The following is a 24,877-nucleotide window of genomic DNA, read 5'->3' on the forward strand; positions in this document are numbered from 1 at the left end:
ACACTTCCCACCAGACAGTGGCACATACCCACTGGCGGGTATGCGCCGCTGGTATGTGCCACAGATGATTGACACTTAGTATCTACCCAGAAACGACTAGACCACACATAGGCAATTCTAACGTGCGAGCGTTAAGAAATACCCGACATCGGTAGTATCCACCCGACGAGTGCAAAGAATAAATGTGAGGGTCTCAGCTGGAATCGAACCGAATCATTTTGCGTGGCAATGAAGCCTCTTACCACCGAGCACGGTGTTCAAATACACGCTAATCTTCGTAAAACGTCAATAGTGATTGCAGTGCTGCCTAACTAATTTTACAAACATTACATATGTACTCCTTTAATTCAGCCCTCACGTCGGGTTAACGTCAATCACGGCTATAGTTGCCATGCGCTGAAGTTGATTTATATAGCAGAGTCCAGGGCAGCATCCTCGCGAGCATTAGCACTTCATATCAGCTTCTGTTGTTGCTAATACGCGTGTTCCAGTCGTTGCGCAAGTACAAACAACTGGTTATATAAACATCTGCAACTCTTCAACATATGTTCAACAGCATTTGTACGTATATTTAGCGTCATTTCATAACGTGTCGCCCAATAAAAAAAATTGCAACACGGTCACCTTCCCTCCGTATGCTTCGCATAACGTCGATTCCCAGGCACGTTGGATCTGCCTCATTCTTGCGTTTCAAACGGGCCTTTACTTTTGTGAACACTACACCGAGTTTCGCTTGAAATCGTTCTTCCGGCAACCGCGTCTACACCTGTTTCAACCGGGTCAACGCCATGCGCACCGCTGCTGCTTCACATCCCATCAGGTATCCCTTCGGGGATATGGTTCCTAATTTTTGTTTCGAAAAAAGAATGTTTAAAGATTTGTAGTATTTCGTACTCAACTACACAGGGACAGTGAGAACCCGCAAACGTTTAGGTTTAACCGCTAAACTTACGGCAATCATGCGCCATTTACAGCATAGTACCTTATGCCTAACTCCCCTCCCCGTGGCCCCTCTGCATCACTATAATAACTTCTGATAAACACACTTAGAACTTTGAAAATATCTCAAGTCTCGGGTCCTTTGCAGTCACAATGTTCATAACGCATACCTGTTATACAAACGTCTCAACTCCTTTCACCGGAAGTCCAAGGTCACAATCTTGCGGTGTTTCGGGGACAGAGTACAGCGGTAAGGTCAGTTTTTTCGCCCCGTGCATAAATCAGGTGCAACGCTTAAAGGCTAGCAAGAATTCTCGCAGTGAATGCGTTCGCGCTTAGAAATAGTACGATGATTTTTTTTTCCATCTGAGGCATGCTTTCATTCCAATTTTTTGGTCTTAATAATCAAAATAAACATGCTTTGGTAGTTGGTGGTAAAGACACCCAGTTATACGGCCATCTGTAAGCTGTTCTGGACCACTTGACGTCTCTTTGTACTCACCTCTTGATGTTTTATTTGTCGCCTTTCGTGACGTAGCGCGAACGCGTTCGTGCTTGTCTCGCACGAGCGTTTACAGCGATGAAAGCCAATCACGAGACGCGCGCAGTAACATACCTTGCTGACCAAACTTCTTGCATTGCCTTCACAGCTTTGCACCTTATGTACGAAACGGAGTATAACTTATACAAGTGGTACCGGATGAGAGCTGCTGGAACGATTACTGATAGCAATCGACTACAACCTTTAAATTGTCTGGTTTGTTCAATTAACTTGATTGATGCAATTGCGGCGATCAAGCCGTGTCAAGCAAGTAAAAATATATGCAGCCTCAATGCACTCATCGGTATTGGTGCCAACGGGCACTTCCGTGAAGCTGGCAAATGAATTCTGCACAGCTGCAGAGTGCGTGTCTGTTGTGAAAGGAATTTCATGGAACCTTTAAAGTTCTATCTCGTTATGGCCAACCTAAGCCGGCTCGCGTGTTGTACAGTTTATTCTAAGATACTTTATAAAAGATGTGCGTCTGGCAGCAAAAAAAAAAAAAAAAAAATTGGCAGCATATCCACAGAGTGAATGATGGAGAGTGGGGCGAAGCATTCGTCCGTCCATTCGTTCTTGCTTCCGTCCGTCCATGCGTCCGTCTGTGTGACCGCCCATGCGTCTATACGCCCGTCCGTGCGTGCGTCTGTTCGTGCGTCCGTCCCTGTGTTCGTCCTTGCATCCGCCCCTGCGTCCGTTCATGCGTCCTTCCATGCATCTGTTTGCGTGTCCGTTCGTCCATCTATTCAACACTCGAAGTACCACTATCTCGCATCTTTTCATCATATATTCCCCATAGTGATGCACTGCCATCCAGCGGACATTCCAAGGATTAAACGAGAGGTGGCACACGCACACTTTCTTACGGCTTGCGCTACGGGTCTACTTCGCACCTTTAACCACCTAGAGTTCATGGTATATACTAGTTCACTGTATTCATGGCACTGCGGCCCAACGCTCGCTAAGCCTTTCTAAAACCAAGGAGGTTACGCCCAGCGAGTATAACGTAGCAACCATTTCCTGTCAGATAGTGCTAAATGTACATGCCAATGGCTGCTAATGGGAAATGAGAGACAGAAGAATTCGGCTTTTACTTTCTTACGGCTTGCGCTTCGTATCTACTTCCCACGTTTAACCACCTCGAGTTCATGGTATATACTAGTTCATTGTATTCATGGCACTGCGGCTCAACCAAGGAGGATTAAAAAAAAAATTGCTGGAGCGGAAGATCCCGCAATGCCTTGCCAGCAGAAGTGAAGCCAAATTTTGCCACTGCCAACATGGCGGAAACATGCTCTTTTCTGATTGTGCCCACTTAAAGATCAAGTGGCTTTGATATGATATGTAAATGCTACGTTAGTATTAAGTTAAAAGATAGTTGTTCCCAACGAAGTAACACACAGAAACGAGTGTGAACGACTGAATCTTCAAAGAGCTTTACCTCCAATTAGAGGCTCACTAAGGAAAACTAGCAACTGTAAGACGCACTTAGAGCACTATGTGACCCGAAAAAGTTCCCACATTAAAACTCGTTGGGCATGCGAGAGAAACGCTTCGTTTTTAATCGCTGCAGACTGCGCGTCATCAATCCCCGGGACGGCTTTAAGCTCTCCCATAGTAGAGTACCCTGTACTCTAAATCGTTACCCATTTTTTCTAACCCTTGTAATCGCTGAAGCGTGACACTCTATCCTGCCCCTAGTAATATGGCCGCCACAGCCGCCATCGTGCCAGAGGAACGGCTTCTCTTTTGCGCAATCATTTCCACCCCAGCATTTTTTTTTAAATGCTCCTTGGGCTCAACGCTCGCTAAACCTTTCTAAAACCGAGGAGGTTACACCCAGCGAGTATAACGTAGCAACCCTTTCTTGTCAGATAGTGCTCAATGTGCGTGCCAATGGCTGCTAATGGTGATTGCAGCATGCGCGTTAACTAAAAGCCGAATGCTCCTGTCTCTCATTTTCCATTAGCAGCCATTGGCATGCACATTGAGCACTATTTTTGTTGTCCAACAACGCACAGAAGAAATCTCTCACCGGCACCACCTTGGAGGTCAAAATGTTATACTTGCTACATACTACAACGGCTACAAGGGTCGAATGGGTGTCGCTAAGAGCTTCGCCCCTAAAAAAAGCATAGCACATACACCCAGTGCAGTTGATGAGTGGGGCGAAGCATTCGGCAGTTCGGCCGTGCTTCCGTCCATCCGTCTCTCCGTGCGTTTGTCTATCTGTCTGTCCGTCCATGCGTCCACCGAGTGTGCAAGTTTGTGTAATGCTTGTACTGCCTTTACTGAAAATCCATTTTGTTTGTAACGTAAAGTTTTGGTTTTTACGGGATCTTTGAGCCACAACAGGCGTTTTTTGGTACACTAAAAGGACCTACATTAAAATTGTGCGCGCCTTCGTGGTGCGTTTTGGTAAACCGATACGTCAGCCTTTGGAATCTGACCGGCGATTGCCTCTCCATGAACAGGATCACTGACTCTTTTCATTTCAGGCGAATCAAACAGGCAGCATTCATCGAGAGTATCGAGGTTCACTCTACAGAAGATTGGCCCTCCTAGGGCAAACTGTTCACATAAGTGGTGCAATAAGTACTTCTAGTAACGATTCAGAAACGATCGAGCCTGTGATGTGCAACTACAAACCACGTTATTTACGGCCTGATTGGAGTCACTGTCACACGTAACAATGCATGCGAAAGTGTCTCTCCTTGGAGAAGTTTTTAGGGCCAGAACGGGTGCGAGGTGAAGTATAGGCCCATGACGACGCTTCAGCGTCATGCAACAGACCACACCCAAAACCCGACAAACTGCAGAGACTTCGCGTTTTTAACGAGCGCGTTTTGCTGAAACGCTGTCAGCTTGGCTGCAATAGGACGATGAAATCAAGTGGACGCGCCTTCACGCTCCGCACAGAGGACTTGCCAAACGCAGCGAGAGTTTCATTGTATGTTCCACTACTCGTGCGGTGGTTCTGTGATCGTGTATCCATAGAGTTTCCTAATGTACACTAGAGGGAACTCTGGCGCTATGGGAGTTCTATGGGAGCAGTGTCCATGGGAGCAACGCACGGCGCTTCAGTGAGCGTGAGAATGATGGGTAGTACACATATTTGTCTAATCTTCATACTTCTGGCCTGCTTTTGGCTCCGTGTGTGTTCGTGTGGCTTGGAGCTGTTTTTTTTTCACGAATCAAAAATCAACAAATGTTGAGCGGCCGCGTTTCACCACTTTATTCTTTTAGACTTACCTTTCCAAATCGGGTCATGAAGTTCAAAAGAGTTGAATCTTTCTTTCAAAACAAAACCGAAACACAGCAATAAACGAAGCCGCAAGTACGAAGACTGGGCAAATGTGCGTACTACCCATCATTCCCATGGTCGCTGAGCGATCGCAGCAACAGAGTCCCCTCTAGTTAATTTTAGAAAACTATGTGTACCCTCATGGGAATTATGGGAAGTACAGGCTTCGGATGGGATCGCATTAGCTAGTGAACTGTGTATGGATCCTTTTCTACAGTTTCAGTTTCGTTCTTCGCGCAGAAGGGGTAGTGGGGTGGGTGCGAAGCACTGAAACAGCGCATTTCTTGTTCAAAGTCTCTGAATTTACTGCGACACTGGAGTTGTGTAAATCGTATTCGACAGTTTAAGCGAAGTGTCTTCCACTCACCGCTGCGCATAGATGTAGCGTCCCATGCAAGTGCAGGATATTACATCGAGTTCACGTTTTAAGTGTGAATACACTTTATAAGCGACCCCAAACCATCCACCGCCGTCGGCGGCGTCTGCAGTCTTCTCTCTATCTTTAAAAGAAAGAGGACTTGGCGAGCCGCAGTGCGACGCTCTACCGAATAAGCCACGGACGCGACGCTGATATCCCCCTTCGCTCGCTCCTCCGCTCTCCTCGCTCGCTGCAGCTGCGCGCGCACCCCTCTCTCTCGCGCGCCCGCCTTCTCTCTCAGTCTCCCGTCGAGAGCGGGTCGTGAGGGGGAGTAAATTTAAAATCCGTTGGCATTCGCCAGTGAGTTAACGTAAACTCCCCCGGGTGATCAAATTGCGATTCCCAGGAGCCGTTACACCATAAAGGCTCCATAGCGTGATTTATAAATATATTAGTGCGTGCGAATTAATAAATACCCCTCATAGCATCACCCCGTGTGTTCGCACTTAACCATGTTCACCCTCGGGGAAATGCTTGGGAGTTTTTATGTTCTTAGTGCGCCTTGCTATAAAACTCGTAGGAATCAACTGCAAAACGATGGCGACGTGAAGTAGACGCACCGCCACGCTCTTCTGACTCGACTTCACAACAAAACGAGAGGTGCGTTGAAGGCAGACCACTTGAACAGACGCACCTGGCATCGCTGCAGACGAAACGCTTAGTGTTTCTCGCTTAATACTGCGCTGTTATCTCTATAAATAGATATTGCGTACTTTCGAGGGCAAAAGAAGAATATTTGTTTTGAAATGTTGTAAAGAATAATTCATGACGTCTTGATGCAAAATCCGGAACGCCATGGCAGAACAATGCAAACCCTGGTGGTTAAATCTGTGCAGGTTTCAGTTCTACCATTTAGTCACAAAAACATTTTGCAAAAATGAAGCAAGTTTCAATTAGACATAACTTTATGTCGCCTTGTTTTACACTCAGCATACACTCATCGCGAATCTCAAGAACTTGATCCATCCGAAGCAGATCCGAAGCCTGTACTTCTCATAATTTCCAGGGGGGACTAACTTGACTGCTGCAACTACAAAGCTGAAGAAGAATAATAACGTTCATTGAAGTAAAAAAAAAGAGTTTATGGTCTAGGTGGGTGGGTCCTATGCATTTCCAAGGCTCCACTGGTTTGTGCCGCCAGCCAGACGTTGTCCAGAAGCGCTAGTTGCATCTCCAGGTACGAGCTAGCGAGGAGTGCCTCTCATTGCCCCAGAGAGTTTTCTATTCTATACTTGCGATGTAAGCGATTGAGACGAAGGAGCGTTGGCGCGCGCTTCGCTGTGCCATCACGTGAGTGCTAATAGAGTTAAAAGGAGCATAGAGCCTTAATACCTTCACCGCTCAAGCATTTTGTGCAGATTATTCGCCAGCGAAGGTGAAACATTTGGTCAGGTGTTTGTCTCGTTCTGGGATCTGTCGAAGTTCGTTCTTCTGTGGCTTTAAATTTTTCCATCACTATACTCAAGAAATATACGCTTCATATTCGCATTTGGTGACGTTAGCTTAAAGGGTATTAAGTACAGTTGGAGGCTCTTTAGGTGTGCCTAAAGCGAAGCTATAGTGCAACTACGGAGACTTTTTGATGTAGCGGATCCTAGCATCCAGGGCACGGATAGACGCAGCCGGTCATGCTGCAAGTATAGATAACTCGCTGGAGCAATGGGAGGCACTCCTCGCTAGCTCATACCTGGAGGTGCAACTAGCGCTTCTGGACTACGTTCGGCTGGCTGCACAAACAAGTGCGAGTGTGAGATATCATTGGTTTTTGCCTTAGTATTTCTTTGTTTGACTGCTCCAGTGATTGCATGTCAGAAATCAAGTTGTGTTATTAACTTTGCGAAAACTTGGCTATTAAGGCGCAAGTCCTAAGTGGCAGTGTTTGCTGCCATGTGCGAGACTTTGCGAGGCTTTGCCGGACTTTCGCGAGGCCCGTGCAAAGTGCCCACGTGACATTCTCCATGTTGTCGTCACATACTCACGTCATCATCTGTTGCACCATGGGCGTCGGCAGTAAGATGCAAAAGAGCCACTTACCCTCCTCAAGTTTTGCCACCGCTTGCCCTCACCCAAGCTACACCAGAGCACTCCCCCCTCCCCCACACGCGGTGCAAAACTGGTTTGCACCCTCCAAGAGAAAATCCTGCTGATGACCATGTGTCGTAATGACACCACCAATGTAAAATCTTGTGATGTCGATAGAATCTTGACGTCAGTACATAGATACAGTAGACTGAGAAAAAGGTGACTTTCACCTTCGCGCCGTGTTAAACCTAACAACACGAGCGCGCCACCTTAGAGTTTCTTAATACACACTAGAGGGAAATCTGGCGCTAGTGTCTATGAGAGCTGCAACGCACGGCGCTTCAGCGAGCATGGGAATGATGGGTAGTACACACATTTGTCTAAACTTCGTACTTCTGGCCTGCTTTTGGCACCGTTTGTGTTCGTGTGGCTTGGAGCTGCTTTCTTACGAAACAAATATTAGCAAATGTTTAGCAATTGCGCTTCACCATCTTATTCTTTTAGACCTACCTTTCCAAATCGGGTCACAAAGTTGAAAAGGGTTGAGTCTTTCTTTCAAAACAAAACCGAAACAGCAATAAACGAAGTCATAAGTACGATTCGCCACCTGCAAGTACGAAGACTAGGCAAATGTGTGTACTACCCATCGTTCCCATGGTCGCTGAACGATCGCAGCGCCAGAGTGCCCTCTAGTTAAGTTTAGGAAACTATGCGGGCCACAACGCATAAGCGTGTGGTGCGCCCTCTCCCACCGTATAGAAACGTGACGCACGTAAAGTTTCATTTATTTATTGCTTGATTGCTTGATTGATTGATTGATTGATTGATTGACTGATTGGTTCTACATGGCGCGCGCTGACGCGTTGTAACGCGTACGTGTAGCTCCTGCATAAGGAACCGTGGCATCTAAACCGACACGGGACTCCGTCTGCGCGTTGCCAGAGCTCGCTTCGCGGTTGCGCTTGCCTGCGACTCACAGTCAACTCTTGCGCGCTAACAACGACAAGAACAAACACTGCGCAACGCCGCAGCCGACAATGCCCGGTTTCATGGCCGTATAAATGCTGTGCCAGGGCTCCAAACATCTCTCTTAAGTGCCTCCTCCTCTTCGTCAGCGCACTACGTGAGCCGATAGCAGTGCCGTATTTCCCATGATGTAAGCAACCACTACGAAACCACACGATTTTTGAAGCAAGATAAACGCAGTTGACAGTGTATTGGAACGAAGTTATTGTGACTCAGACGCGAGTTCCTTGAATCATAGGTTTCCATAAATGAATTTGTTTAGATAGATAGATAGATAGATAGATAGATAGATAGATAGATAGATAGATAGATAGATAGATAGATAGATAGATAGATAGATAGATAAATAGATAGATAAATAGATAGATAGATAGATAGATAGATAGATAGATAGATAGATAGATAGATAGATAGATAGATAGATAGATAGATAGATAGATAGATAGATAGATAGATAGATAGATAGATAGATAGATAGATAGATAGATAGATAGATAGATAGATAGATAGATAGATAGATAGATAGATAGATAGATAGATAGATAGATAGACGGACGGACGGACGCATGGATGGATGGATGGACGCCTCCATTGCCTCCGGGGTCGGAGGCATCTCTCCTGCTTTTGCACTGCATCGCTGAACGGCCCACCTTTAATCAAGGCACGAAGTCGTCCGACGACGTCGTCACGCGGCTGTGTCGTGATGGTGTCTCCATAATGGCGTGACACATTTTTGGGATTTGATGCAGTGATACCTTGCACCACTCGCAATCGACGCCGCAGGACGCCGACGGTCAATTTTCACGTTTCCATAAGGCAACTAAAGCTTTCCCCCTAATGAACAACGAAGTGTTAACGCGTTACACCAAGTGGTTACATCAAGTGGTTACATCCGATAAGAGCTGGTACTGCGAGATGAATTTCCACTTCTTTTCACTGCGCGAAAAACCATGCTTCGTCAGCAATGGTATTGTAAGGGTAATTTTGTTGCGGGAACACTTGTGGCAGTACTGAGGCTTTTGAGTGTGTGAATGCCCGATAGTGTGTTATCTTGATGATTTCTGCGGTTATTGTCTGCGTGTTGAGGTTGGTAAGCTTTTCCATAGTGTAGTCAACTCCATTTATTTCACGGGACGGCTTTAAGCTCTCCTATAGTAGAGTACCCTGTGCTCTAAATCGTTACTTCCTTTTTCTGACCCCCCCCCCCCCTGGTAAGCTTTTTGGGACGGCTCAGTGCTCTCCCATAGTTGAGTACGAAGTACTCGAAATCGTTAAACATTTTTTTCTAAAAAGCTTTTTAGGGACGGCTTTCAGTTAGAGTACCGAGTACTCTTAATCGTTAACCACTTTTTCTAAACACAATACTCTGTTTACGGAGTGTCTCTTGAAGGGAAGAAGGACAGCTAACAGCTCTCTCATAGTTGAGTACAATGTACTCGAAATCGTTAAGACGTTTCCTAAACACACTATCCTAGGGAACAGTACTCTATGGTGCCGCAATTAACAGCCATCTTTCCTAAATCCAAAAAAAAAAACAAATGAACCAAGCGCTGGCTTCGTTGTTAAGGCCGTTTGACATAACACAAAAAAGTAGCGATTTTGAGATGACGAATTCGCTCACAGTGAAAAAAAAAAAAGAGCAGTTCGCTCCCGTCGCAGCGGTCAGCAGCGAGCCTCCAGCACGTTGGAGAGAGAGAGAGAGAGATAAATAGAGAGGAAAGGCAGGGAGGTTAACCAAGCTTGGCTCGGTTGGCTACTCTACACTTGGGGGGGGGGGGGGGGGCGAGTGTAGGGTAGCCAACCGAGCCAAGCCTCGTTGGAAGTTTTCGCTCTGATCACACCGGTGGGAGCGATTTCTGTTCGGGGCCCGTTGAAATAGGACCAGGCTGGCCAAGCTGTCGAAATTGCGTTGACGTGTTTGTTTTGGTAATGGTCCCTGCTGCACATTATACAGCATAGTTAGATTGGGAAGTGTTCTTAAATGACAAAACAATTAGGTGCTTTTCGTTGCCATGCATGGAAACTGGTAACGGACAAATTGTTAAATTATATTTGTGCCTGAGTGAAGGGTGGCAAGAAGCGTTGCTCGCCGCTCCAGTCGCAAAGCGAAAATCACGTACCGTTCGCGGTCCATGTGAAACGAAACCGCCATTATCGGCGGTTGCGACAGAGGGATTGAAGCGAACGGGACGATTTTTTTTTTTTTCGCTGGCATGTGAAACAGCCTTTAGGCCCAACCTATTAACACCGACAGACAAGGGAACCGAGGGAGGCTCAGGTTACATTATTTGTAGTGCTGTAATCGTGGGATAAAATTGAAAACAATTAAGCTGCCCTCAACTTGATACTGGTACCGATCAAACCTACAATCTTGGAACAACGCATTGTAGCGCGCTAGCGCTGGCCACAAGAATTAAAAAAAAAATTGCTGGGGTGGAAATGGCTGCCCCGGAGTGAAGCCGTTCCACTGGCAAGATGGCGGCTGTGGTGGCCATCTTACTAGGGCATGATAAATTATCACCGTTCAGCGAATAAAAACGAAGCGTTTCCCTCGCACGTTCAACAGGTTTAATGTGGGAACTTTTTATGGTCACATAGTGCTCCAAGTGCGTCTTACAGTTACTAGTTTTCCTTAGTGAGCCTCTAATTTGAGGCAAAGTTCTTTGAAGATTCAGTCATCTATACTCGTTTCTGTGTGTTATTTTGTCGGGAACAACTATCCTTTAACATAGAACTAACGCTGCATTTACATAACAAATCAAAGCCACTTAATCTTTAAGTGGGCATCATCAGAAAAGAGCATGTTTCCGCCATCTTGGCAGTGGCAAAAGATGGCTTCACTTCTGCTGGCAAGGCATCGCTGGAGCTTCCACTCCAGCAATTTTTCTTTAATCCTCCTTGATCCGTACGCGCAACTAAATCTGCCTATTCTGGTTCGCGTCTGCGTAAGATGGCTTCAGACGAAATACATAGTTCGTGCCCTCGCAGCATCAACGTCTGTCTGCCTGTTTCCACAAACTGGGGACCTTTACTTCGCATGATCGCTCTCTCCTCCTGAATTGCCCTTGCCTCATCCGGTTCGCTTAGGGATCACCTGCCAAAAATGCACTTTAATTCCCGTCCATCTGTATCATAATTGACGCGTACGTTACACCCAAGAAACTACAAAGTATGTCCGCTACTTATATCTTCCTTACTGTCTGTTGTTTTTGCGTACAATCTTGCTGCGTAATACTTGGACGGTGTCACAGTCGAGATATTGTTTTCTTTGTTTGCGGCCTGCTGTCCTCACAAGCTCCCCTTCCTTTATTTCATACTTTTAAATCTCCTCTCCCCTTACACCAAGTAGAGTGTGACAAACTGAATGCTTCCTCAGGTTAACCTCCCTGTACTTCCTCTCTCTCTCTCTCTCTCTCTCTCTCTCTATTTTGGGTGTTGGTGTAACTAAGCTGAAATATGCGTCCCATTGTTAATGTTACTTTTGCGCACAGCGTAGGCCTGATGTAGTTATATGTGGTACGATACGGTGTATGGCAGCCACGGCACCTCTGCTGAACTAGTTTAATAGCGAGCTACAAAGACTCTACAGTCCACGACTGAGAGCATTGCGCCTGACATGCAGAGAGAGAAAGCGAGAGACATGGGCAACTTCGTTGTTCCGGACGTGACCGCCAAGCGGCGCCACCTGTGCCGCGCTCGATAAGTGCGCCCGGGCGTGTCGAAACCTGGCGGCGTATGCACCGCGAACGCACGGTTACCTTGGGCGCTTGACCGACAACGCATGTGCGTTGGTCAGCGCCCGTCGAAATGACCACAACAAACATTGCGACTGTGGTCAGTATCGCCCAGGGCTCTCAAACAAGCGGCTCGCTGACCTTTCGTCAGCGGTCCTGCCGGCCCATGTCTGCCTTCATCCCATATTTTTATTTAGCTCTTTGCGACTGAAACTTTGTGGCATTGTTAGACGATGTTGGCATCAATTTATAGCCTATTTCGATTAATAACGCTTTTTTTTTCAGGTAAGCCACGTGGGTGGAACAGCTCTCAAGCATCTCTTTGCTGAGTCACCTCCTGCGGTCACTCGATGTGTTGAAACAACATAAGCGCCGAACGAAATTTTTATACTCCAGAATCGGCATTTAGAGTTTAGCGATTTTGGAGGTCGGTGCCACTATTCTCCGCAAACCTCGGCGTCAAACCTCCCTCACTCAGAAACATAAGTCAACAAAAAATGGGGAGCTGAGTCAGATTCCTGCATGAAACATGTTTTGCCCTTCGGGCTAACATGGACACACTCAGATTCGACCCTATAGTAGCTAAACCCTATACAGACCCTATAGCAGCTAAACTGCTGCGCTTCATAGCTCGCGTAAGCGCCGCTTCGATCGCCAGCCGCAATGGTTGCATTTATTTAATGGCCGTAATGCAAGAAAGTAACAAAACGACCTGCGCACTTTGGATTAACTGCTTGATGAAGAACACCAGGGCACGTCATCGCAAAAACGTGTTAACCTAAATTTTGTTGTAGGAGAACATTTCACAAATGACGATGCGCGAAATATCGTTAGTGAAGCCATATTATCCATCGAAATATGCCAAAAGTGAAGTTTTTTTTATTTCGGTCCCTGATGAAATGAATCCTATTTAGAAGTACTGTTAACTCTCTCTCTCTCTATCTCTCTCTCCTGGGCCGGAACAGGGGGGGGGGGTCACATATTGTATCGGTTAGGTAGAGATTCACTTATATATACAGCAAACAAAATAATAATTATAATACATACAACCATATGACAAGTTACATTTGAAGTTTAAAAACTAAATCGTTAATCATCGTAAGGTACTCCATGCTACAAGGTGAAGCAAAGCGTTTAAACAACGCGCGCGCGCGAGTGTGTGTGTGTGTGTGTGTGTGTGTGTGTGTGTGTGTGTGTGTGTGTGTGTGTGTGTGTGTGTGTGTGTGTGTGTGTGTGTGTGTGTGTGTGTGTGTGTGTTAACCCGCGCTTCAATAGGTTGGTCAGTGCAAATAGCTTGTGATTCAAGGAATGCTACCCATAGTTAAAAAGTCTCCAGGCTCATTCACTCCTCCAACTATCATCGTTCGCACGACCAAATGAACGCAAAGCGATTGGTTGCAAAGTGACTGCTTGGGCTCAGTCACCCACTGCTCAATTTTATAGTCATGCATTTGCAATCGCCAGCTTCTAAACCAGTCAGGTATGCAAGAACAGCACCTAAAGTCTTTCACGAGGCAATAGTAATGCGAGCCATATGCGAGCAGTCATTAAATTCCGTGTGTCGACGGGCCGCACGCAAGCGTAAATATCTGTCACATTGAGTTGCTTTTTAGTCGCCATTCGCAAATGGTCGTGCGACCAAGGCCAATCGCAGGAGTGAACGAGCCTGCAGGGTTGGCAACCGGTTGGGAATGTCGGGGCATGCGAGCTGAGGCCACGCGTCGGAGCGTTCGAGTTAAAGGCGCTGACTGCTGTACGTGCGTCTGTACGAACCCGCCGCAGCGCGTTCCCGTCGCCACAGTTGGAGCGGTGCCAAGTAGGTCGTGCCACAGCTGCGCGTTGACGTCACGCTCCCCTCGCACGCTTCCTTCACAGGTGCACACTGACGTCACTCTCTTCCTCACCCACAGCACGCTCGCCGCAGCGCCCGCAGCTGCCGCCTCCTCCACCCACTCGCAACACACATCTCTCCTTTAACCCTCTCCCCTACCCGCAACGCTCAACCGAACTTCGAGTGGAAACGCTCTTCTGGCTCGTTTATCTGCGATGAAACTTACACGAAACCAACCTGCCTACCATGTCTTTGCGTTTCAAACAAACGTTTACTTGAGTAAACGCTGCACGTAGTTTCGCTTCAAACCGTTCCTCCAGCGCTCGCGTTGACGCCCGTTTCAACCGGGCCACTACCATGCGCACCAAGGTTACTAGTATATTATAGTAACGTTGGTGCGCAGCGCTGCTGCTTCGCATCTCATCAGGGTTCCCTTCGGTGAATGGTCCATAATTTTTTGGTGGTTCATAATTTTTTGGCGTGTTCAGTAGCTTTCGTTGGATCCCCGACTGGTCACGATGTCCTTAACAATTCCTTTAGTGACTTCCGTGTCAAGTAAGCCGCTGTGGTGCTCTAGTAGTTAGCGTGTCCGACTGCTCACCCGATGGTCACAGGATCGAATGCCACCGATGGTTCCGATTTCGGTGGAGGCAAAAATGCTAGTGGTGGTTGCGCAAAGTCTGCCTTTTACATTGACTTAACAGCGTCGGGAGGGGGGGGGGGGGCGCCGCGATGTAACATTGGCCCCTCCCCACTGGAACCCTGAGCGTGTTTATGTGTGTTTTTATAGCATAGACACTGCTTTTCGTGTGTTCCTGTAGCATAGAATGTAGCATAAGCCACACAGTTTATACTATACACTAGAGGCAACACTGGCACTATAGTCTCTATGACATTTGCCACTCACCGCGCTACAGAGAGCATGGGAATGATGAGTAGTATATGGATTTGTCCAATCTTCGTACTTTCGGCTCCGTTTGGCTTCGCGTGGCTGACAGTTGCATTGTCACGAAATGAAAATCAGCGAATATTTAGCAGTTACGCTTCGCTACCTTAACCTTTCGGGCTCACTGAGTCAAATCAAGCCACAAAGCTCACAACAGTCCGTTTTTTTTATTCAAAACAAAACCAATACATGGTAATAAACGAAGCCACACGTGCGTTTGAAGCCCGCAAGCACGAACACTAAGCAAATTCGTCTACTACCCATCATTCCCATGGTCGCTTAACGATCGCAGCGCCAGACTCCCCTCTAGTTTATTCACGGCCGGGCTAGACTGCACCTGCATGCTCGATTCTTACGGATTGACGGCATTCGCATCGGCTTCAGTACATGCCTCTCGCCGCTGCTTCTAAAAGGGCGCTGCGTCCCTGACCCTTCTCCGCCGCTCCGTGCAGTGCGCAACGCCAGCAACATGAGTTAGGGCACGCTTTTTTCACTCACCGCGTGCTCAAAAACAAGATACCTAGTAATTGAAGACGCACAATAAAATAGTTTATTTTGACTTCTTATATACGCGATGGGCATCAACCTTAAGTTCATCTAAGAGCGTATAACTGCATGTAAGAGCTGGGAGTACAGCTCTCCGCCATCAAACATGTAGACATTCTGAGGCGCTGAAAGAAATATTTATTGCTCGTGAGCACTGGCGATAGTTGAATGCCTTCAAGTAAAAAACTTTGCCGGACTTCACAAATGTCTGGTTCATAACCTAAAACGCTTCCTCTTCAGCTTGCGTGCGTAGGTGCAATGCTTGTCTTTTGAGTCAGTCGGGTTTGTGTGATTCGCAAGGAGAATTCTCGGGAATTGTCAGAAATTTGAAGGATATCGCAGCATTAATTTGCACAAGAGGGTTTTAGTTCCCGGGCAAGCGGCTTGCGAGCGTAAGCAGCTGTGTTCTGCGCATTATTCCTAGATGCGGCTTGCAGTACAAAGGGAAGGCAAAAGAACTTGAAGGCCCCGGAATTAATGTTTCGTAGTGGTGTGTCAACACCTTGTCAATGCACACCACCACTCTCAGTACGTGCCGTCAGAAGAGGTTATTGAGGCGCAAGAGTCATCTCTCCCTCTTTACTTTCTTTCTCCTATATACGCAGTTATTTTTAACCGTGAAAGATAACACTCACGTACCTGTTTCAAAGAGCTGTCAAGTTGCAGACTACAGCTTTTAGCCCTGAAAGCCAATCAAGTGTATATGGAAAAATAAATAGAAAATAGCTAGAAAGGGAATGGGTGTCGTAATTTCTGTAAGCGACCTGTCTTTAATTGTTATCTCGTTGTTTAACGAGACCAAGGGTTAAAGGTATTTGGGGCTCTCTGCTTGCATAACAGGTGCAGAGTTTCTTCTCTCTCTCTCTCTCTCTCTGTGTGTGTGTGTGTGTGTGTGTGTGTGTGTGTGTGTGTGTGTGTGTGTGTGTGTGTGTGTGTGTGTGTGTGTGTGTGTGTGTGTGTGTGTGTGTGTGTGTGTGTGTGTGTGTGTGTGTGTGTGTGTGTGTGTGTGTGTGTGTGTGTGTGTGTGTGTGTGTGTGTGTGTGTGTGGTCGTTGCCTGTGTTTTATGCCTCTTGCATTATGCCTCATTAGCCGATACTTCTGCATTTTCACTGAGTTCCAGCTTGAATTATCCATGAGCACATGCATACCTACTTTACGCGGCGAGCCGTCTGATAAGGGTAGTTTTGTGTTTTTTAAAGAATATGATCCTCCCTCCACTACCGACTTCCTGAATAATCTCCCTCCCCTGTTTCCGTCGCCACATTCCGCGGTTTCACATCGAGCAACACCCTTGTGCCGTGTACGCGGTGCAGTAGATGCAAGGTCAGTGTTCCAGCGCCCCTACCGCCGACGGGTGGCGAAACGTACTCATAAACTCTCCCACTTGTTTCGCGACGAATGAGCAGGCCGTAATGAAAAAAAAAAAACACGCGCAGGTGCATTCCGGCCATGGTTTATTTTAGGAAACTCTATGGCATAAGCCTTGTTTCTCGTCTGGGGGCGGTGATTGCACTTCAAGATGAAAGAAAAAAGAAAAGGTGGCCGACGGTGTAGGCGAACGTGACCTTAGAGTCCGAGTCAGCCATGCGTGCGACCACGTATTCTTTACATATCTGCAGGCCGTATACCACGTGTTTCACCTGCGCCACCTTGCGGAACAGAATCTCGGAATGTTTCGGAGTTGGAGGCCTCGCGGTATTCTGAGGCGCAAGCACCGCAGCATTGCCACGCGTAATAAGTAACGCGTACGCGCGTTAGTAATAGTTGTTGAGACTTTACGTGTTCCAGAACCACGATTCGATTATGTTACACGCCGTTATTACAATAGCGATGAAGGCGAGTTGGTTGACGCTCATGAAGAAGATGAAAAACGCGGGAATGCGGAAGTACAGGTGAGGAAGTACTAAAGAGGTGTTCGTCATTCTTTCGCTTCCTCCGTCCTGCCTTGCCTGTATTTCAGCACTTCCGTGCATCGCGCAGCTCATCTTCAATGGGAACGCCGCATAGCAGCTGACATCGTATCAATTTGCACCACCTGCGGTTCTGTGAAAGAGTTGACACAATATTTGTTGTTGTTGTTGTCGTCGTCGTCGTCGTCGTCGTTGTTGTTGTTGTTGTTGTTGTTGTTGTTGTTGTTGTTGTTGTAGCTGTTGTTGTTGTTCATCGCGCAGCTCATCTTCAACGGGAACGCCGTATAGTAGCTGACATCGTATTAATTTGCACCATCTGCGGTTCTGTGAAAGAGTTGACACAATATTTGTTGTTGCTGTTGTTGTTGTTGTTGTTGAAACTTTCGCATTGCCGCTCTCACTAAAAACGCTGCTGTAGAGAAACCTAAACGGGGTGATGGGGTGCCTCGGAAGGGTAAGAGAGCGCAATGTACTTTGTCAGGAGCCGGATGTCGCTGTCGCCTTTAACTCGAAATTTAAGCGTTCCGGCGGTTTTTTTTTTGTTGTTGTTGTTGTTCTTTTTAAGTGCGGATCACCTCAGGGGGTCGGCCTGTCGTATGCTGTCATCGTCGTCTGCCGTAACGCACGCAAAAAACACGTATATAGGTAGCCAGCTGGCTGGTTGGTTGGTTGGTTCCTCAACAGCTTAGCGCAACTTACTCTGGGGGATAGGCCGTAAGGCGGATGGTGCTTTGCCTATGTAAACAAATGTTGCATATCGGCCGTGCTAGCGCCAATGAGAAGTTCTTTTCCTTTTATTATTCGAGCGTATTCACCATGATATCAATGCGTAGCAATTTAGGTAAAACTATGAACAAAATTGAAAAAAAAGGAAAACACCGATGAATTGATATAAAGAGCGAGAAGGAGCATATATAGTAAAAAATGGGAATGAGAAAGAATAAACAGGGGGAAAAAGGAAAACGGAATAAAAGACGAAGAGAGAGAGCAGGATAGAAAGAGATAACTTACTTCTTGCTTCGTGTGAAACTGCGCATACATTTTTAATATCAGTGATTTGAAATAAAACCACTCTCGGTGTCAGTATAGAGAAGCCGATGTCTTAGTTACGTGTCAATGCAATCTAGCGTACGTCTTAGTCACGCCGTGACACGAAATCGTGTGACGCAGTGAGCAGCATCAGTGTGAATTCGATCGATCCAATGGAATGCGAATAATCGACGCAGTTGACTGAAAAAAATGAAGGTGAAGAAGAGGACTTTCGTCGAGCTTGTGATGCGTCTTAGCTGTTGCTGTTACAGCCCTGTCGTCTCCAAACCGTCGGTGGGATTTTTGTCGGCGTCGATAAACCGAGTTGTAAACGTACAGACCACGTAAAGAACCGGGTACATATTGGGGCCAAACGCCAAATAGAGGTTCAATATTTTTTCGTGAGAGAAAAAGTGTTTGCACCTTTGAAAACCTAAATTCCGTGCAAACAGTGTGTCGTACAGGCTCGCAAAAAATCCACAAAGTTATAAAGACAGAGAGAGAATGACAGTGAAAAACTGGATATTCCTTCGTCTCCCTCTATCTCATATTTCATTCTTCTCGCTCAACTGTTAGGCCAGGTTTACCCAAGGAGGATGGTTTGCCATTAACTACTGCTAACCTGTTGTCGTTTGTAGCCAATCAGTTTGGGGCAAGTGGTTACGCTTTTTATTAGTGCGTTACGCGGATTCATTGAAGCGACCGGAATGTTACGCTGCTGATGCTACCGGCAACTGAAAAGAGAAAGATAAAAGTTTATTTTAAAAAAAGGTCTGTAAATAAAGTCAGGCATGGCCTGTCGCTCCTATCCATTCTGAATGGCCTGAATCTCTTGAGACCTGAATCTCTTGAGACTTGAATCTCTTGAGACCTGAATCTCGAGCCTAAATCTCTTGAGACACGGCAGCTGCAAGGACACAAGGACTATGTGATTGAAAAAAATATCGATGATTTGGAATACCGTATGTACTTCACTACGAGACACCAGTAAACCGTCCCTAAATACTTTGGCTTTAAGGACAGTGTTGATAGGCTGACAAAATTCTGCACTTTATTGATGATGTCTTGATGGACTACAAAAGTCCGGGCTGCGGAAGAGGGCCTCCCTGGATTCTAAAGTGCGTGAACCATCGTCCCGACTCGAACATGACCACACCATGTGGACCAAGTTTACCACCTCATCCCAAAATTTGCCCTGAGACTAGAACACTGCTATGTGCCAGTTGCTGTAAAGTGCCTTATCTCAACTTAGGCACTTTACACTGACCTGACCGCTGGAAGACTACTGACCGCCAGAAAAAGTTATCTTTCTTATCACTTATTTTCTTACGACTTTTCCAATTATTTTACCTATTTACTTATTTTATGGCGTTTCATTCACCTTCCTTTTTTTAATCTTTTTAATCATAGCGTTTGCGTTTGTTTGATGGCAAGGCCGATTCCTCTTGTGGTTATGAGGCAGGCAAGAAAACAAAACAAGTCCTCATGCGAATACTTTCCACGGGGAGGCGCGCTCTCCAACCGCCGACCACACGCACGCAAAGAGCGGAAGTGAATTCTGGGATTTTTTTTTTTTAATACTGAAACGGTTATTCCCCGAGCTCGCCTCCCGCAATCGAATACCGCGCGGTTCAGTGGTTGTGCACGGACGGATAAAGCGCGCCTCTGCTGCGCTCCGCCGGACGCATATGAGAGCGCGCCTAGCAGACTCCCCCGACCGAGTGGCCCCTGTCGGCGAGGCAGCCGGTTGCGTGGCCTGACCTTTTTGCGGTCAAGATTGGTGTAGGCAACGCGTAAAAAAAACAAAAACTGGACAGAGACTGTAATAAGGAGCTTCCCTTATCGGTGATTCAATGCGGAGGCGATAGATCACTGAACGCTGGTGCAATTGGGGGGTATTTAACATTAGAGAGTTTTAGTACTGCGGAATGGTGCTACGTACGCATCACGCAAGTGCCTTGCGTTACGTGGCATCGTTTGCCACTAATCGGCTTTTAGTACGCCGTAGTATCCGCGTACGTAACGAGCGTGAAGCGTGTTGCGCCATCTCGTAGATCAAAATAGAAGCACGTGTTGTTGACAGCCAATGTGAGCCAATCCAAGTGTTATAGCCAGATTATGGCCATATTTTAAGCCACAGAGCCAGTCGGTGCTTGCCTTCGATGCGACCATTTCGCAAAACGAAGTCTCGCGCTGTCGCGAACCTGTTCGAGAGCGGCGCGATCACCTCATACGTACGCACGCACGCATCTCATGCGTGCGTGCGTAGCGGCTGCGTACGTAACGCGATACGTGCGCGTTGCGGTCTGCGCATGCGAACTACGCAGAACGTGGCGTCGTTACGTACGCAACGCCGCCACGTACGCAGCGTACGCAGTACTAAAACTCTCTATTGCCATGTGCGGTGCACTCAGACGGCTCATGCCGTTGTGTGCTGTTATCGTGGTGTGCTGCCGTAGCTCCGCCCCGCCACGGTTTTCTAATGGCTAAAGTACTCGGCTGCTGACCCGCAGGTCGCGGGGTCGAATCCCGTCTGCGGCGGCTGCATTTCCGATGGAGGCGGAAACGCTGTAGGCCCGTGTGCTCAGATTTGGGTCACGTTGAAGAATTCCAGGTGATCGAGATTTCCGGGACTCTCTACTCTATGGCGTCTCCCATAATCATATGGGGGTTTTAGGACGTTAAAACCCCACATATAAATCAAGCTGCCGTAGCTTACGGTAACGCACGTGAAACCACGTGGCTGCATCGAGATTTTTTTTCGTGTTACCATGGATGCCTTCAAGAGACGCTTAAAAATGGCGGAATCTCGAAATCAATTCGTTCACAAAACGTCTTGGGATTTAGTTTTAATAACGTTTCTTCAATACCCTGATTGAAAAATAAAAAAAGAAGCGCTAGAAAATCTGAATCTATCACAGCTTTAGATTTATTGTCTCGCAAAGCCCGACGGACGAAGTTAAAAACCATGAAACGCCTGAGCAGTTCTGCATCAAAACGCCAAAAAGAGGCGAAGGAGATGCGTCAAAGCGTATCTAGCCCGCAGTTGTTGAATAATCCATTGAGGTGCAAGTGTTCAACAAAAGATCACATTAGCACGAAGAAAGGCTGGCTTTGTTTGATCTGCAAGGAGTTTGGGAGCCACACAACGCCACGTTCTGTCTATAGGTTCAATGTGTATAGTCCAAGAACTGGGCTTCTTATGACTGCGTAAGGGCCCACAGAGTAGCCTTCAAGTCTTTCTACTGCAAAAACTGGAGGAATGGATTTTTTTCGCACCGTCTCGTTTTTTCCGCACGTTGGCGAAAAATGAGACATTTTGAGCATTTCTTATTTATTTTTAAAATAATGTTTTGAACAGTGGCAACATGTCAATGTTTATGTAGCACATACCTTGTACCCAAAAAAAAGTTTCGAAACTTTTTTCTCTACGGCCACTGGACGGCCATGGTATCCGCATTTATGTTTGATTGCAAGTAGTGAAATAAAAATAAATGCTCACTATTGGAAATATTTTCTTGCATTATACCCCACCCTAACCTACATCACGTTGGCAAACTGGGGAGAGGAGGGGGCGCAAGGAGAGGGTGTGGTTTGAGGAGGGAAGGTGCCCGGGGGCCTTGATTCCAAGAGACGGCAAGCGGCTGAAGAGGAAGCTAGATGTTATAGGCGAGCCGACGAGATTGGCACTGCGGCCATAACCTGCCAGCAACAACCTCAGGACCGAGTTCTTTGGCAAGACATGGGAGACACTTAGTAACGTGAATACACGGGCGAGCTAATGACGCAGGATGAAAAGGTTTCGCCTTGCAGTCTGCGACGACGATGATGGTGATGGGGGTGATGGTAATTCGAAGTATCGCTCACGCCACGTATCTGGCATTCGATGGTCCGGTTGACTGAATTTTGGAGCGCGCTTGGAATTTTTGCTGTTACAAATTCCGGTATTGCCCCGCCACGGTGGTCTAGTGGCTAAGGTACTCAGCTGCTGACCCGCAGGTCGTGGGTTCAAATCCCGGCTGTGGCGGCTGCATTTCCGATGGAGGCGGAAATGTTGTAGGCCCGTGTGCTCAGATTTGGGTGCACGTTAAAGAACCCCAGGTGGTCTAAATTTCCGGAGCCCTTCACTACGGCGTCTCTCATAATCATATGGTGGTTTTGGGACGTTAAACCCCACATATCAATCAAATTCCGGTATTCATAAGCTACCCCCCCCCCCCTTTTTTTTTCTGCTTTACAGGCATGGCTATCCGCGGACACAGACACGCCGAGGTCTACGGACTACTCCTGCTGGTGGTTCTGGTTCCGGGACCGGCGCTGCCGGCGTCGACGCGCGAGGGTGACCCGGCACCGACTACGCCCCTGAGCGCGAGCCCTGCCGAATTTCGAGAAGCCCGGGGTCCGTGGAGCACGCTCCACTTCTACGCGCGGAAGCGCAAGGACGTTGCCCGAGCATCGACACCGCAGGACGTAGTCAAGGTGATCAAGCAGGTGTGGTCTATGAGATGCGCCGTTTAGAAACATACGCGTGTGCCATTAGATTTCTCGCTAGCCTATAAACGTACTTATAATTGAATGGGAAAGTGAAGTGAAATGCAGAGGGACCGAAGGAGGAGAGAGATGATAAAGCATTGGGAAAGGAAACTGAGGAGGAAGAGGGCGAGGAGGGCTAGTATAGTATCGCAACGCTACAGTATGGTATAGTATAGCATATATAGTATAGCAAGCGGCAAGCCTCATGAGTCAGCGGGTAAAGTATAGCAAGGGAATAGGAAACGGAAGTGGGGAAAAGTATAGGGTAAACCATATAGCATAGATATGTGTATTACAAGAACTTGAATAGAAGGTGCCACCGAATAGACTAAACACCTAGACAAGAAGAAGGTGCTACACATACGAATGAACACTCGTCTTCCAACTGTGCTTTACAGGAAATTACATTGCCGCACGAGCTTCCAGTAAAGCCCAGTTGAAAGTGCAGCGTTCGTCCGTGTGTAACGCCTTCTTCTGTAAATAATTATTTACATTCGCTGGCATCCCGTTTTCGCGTAATCACGCTCAAAATCGAGTGGTGAATACAGGCTGAATATTAAATGAGGCAAGCAAAGCGCAAAGCCGGGTTTGTATAAACAAACAAGCTAACACATGAAGTAACCAACACGTGATCACAATAGTTAACTTGAAGCCGCTAAAAACGCTTTAGAAAAAATCGACTGATACCCATGACGCGCATGAGACAGCGGCACCGCCATGCCAAAGGTGCGATCGCTCCTCCAACCAGCAGTTGCCTGGTGCTTTTGTCACTACACCTAAAAAGGGAACAGACAGACAGAACTCGCTGCAGACTGCACGTATCTCAACTGCCGTGACAAGCACTAATTCGAAAAAGCGCCTTCAAAAAGTAACGCGCATGCCTCACTTATGTGGTTATAAGAGGGAAAAGAAGAGAAAAGTGAGTCCCGTAACTGTATGCATCTGGCGAGACACCTCAGCAGTAGTTCACAAGGGATCGCGGTAAGGAGGGATAAAAAAGGATGGGATTAAAAGGTATACATATATATAGAGATAGGCGCACGGACAGGGAGCGACGGAAGTAAAGAGAAGATAGGAAAGATGAACATGGTCCCACGAGTCCGAGGACGGGGCACCACTGACGAAAGCTCTTGTCGGCAACAAGAGATGGTACAGTACTAATCCAGTCGGCCACAGCTACGCTGTCGTCGTCGTCGGGGACCGGCGTCAGGAGGTGGCGTAGGACCAGCCTAGTCGGCCAGAGCTGCACTGTCGTCGGAGATCGCGAGGGCACAACCGGTCGGCACGAAATCCAGCGAGCGATCACACCGAGCTTGCAAATCTCCCTGATAGTATTCTATACTCATTCCCGGGAAAACCTACAAGCTTACCTGAAACAGCAGAGCAGTCGACGCTGTGTCCAACGAAGCTGTGGGAACACTACGAGCCTCAATGGCTTGGATGTCCGTGCTACGCACTTACACGGGTTTCGGATTAGTTTAGCTGCACTTATTCGCGGGATTCGAAACTGCGCTAATCGCTGCATAAAAACGACATTAACTGTGGATCGTTTTCCAGTTAGTGTTCATTCAAATAAGTACTGGCAATGGAGGTAAACACGCCGTAAGATCATGAACTCGACGGTGAATGATGTATACGTTCACACCTGTTTCTTAAGGAAAAGAGGCTTAGTCGGTACTGTGAATATTTTAATACACTACTTTCAGCCACGACGACATGTAAGTGCTTACAGCTGTTGCTTTGATTTTCCTACACGTGGGACCCCTCAATGGCCGTGCATATTTCCCGTGCAGCTTTTGAGAGGTATTCTTTCAAAAGCCATAAGAACAGAAATACTTAAAAGTTATAGATTAGGATTCAAACACTGGGAACACGTTGCGGTGCACTCAACAAATGGGTACAACTCGGCAAGCGTGCTTCCCTCTAAAAGGGTTGCATAACACCTGCGCAGTGCCGACTTCTGGTTTCCAAGACTTCTGGTATGACTGCCAGAACCCAACTGAGCGTCATGCGGGACGTGATTGTCGGACGTACCAGGTTACGGCGGTCTTCGCGTCACTCACCATCATTGAAGCCTTACAGCGTTTGGTGCTGGCA

The 24,877-nt window shown here is 47.2% G+C and overlaps 1 protein-coding gene across 2 annotated transcripts in view; it reads left to right on the forward strand.

Moving 5' to 3' along the window:
* The window catches only part of LOC119167151 (uncharacterized), a 90,914-nt gene that overhangs the window by 40,218 nt on the left and 25,819 nt on the right, over window positions 1–24,877 (forward strand). Inside the window, exon 2 of one of the 2 annotated variants that reach the window (XM_037418589.2) lies at window positions 22,488–22,726. In XM_037418589.2, the coding sequence (XP_037274486.2) occupies window positions 22,490–22,726 (237 nt within the window). In that variant the 5' untranslated portion in view covers window positions 22,488–22,489. Of the gene's footprint in view, window positions 1–22,487; window positions 22,739–24,877 lie in introns of both variants that reach the window. The other variant, XM_037418588.2, reaches the window with a different exon arrangement.

Source organism: Rhipicephalus microplus, chromosome 6 (assembly GCF_043290135.1).
Source record: "Rhipicephalus microplus isolate Deutch F79 chromosome 6, USDA_Rmic, whole genome shotgun sequence".
Taxonomy (NCBI): domain Eukaryota; kingdom Metazoa; phylum Arthropoda; class Arachnida; order Ixodida; family Ixodidae; genus Rhipicephalus; species Rhipicephalus microplus.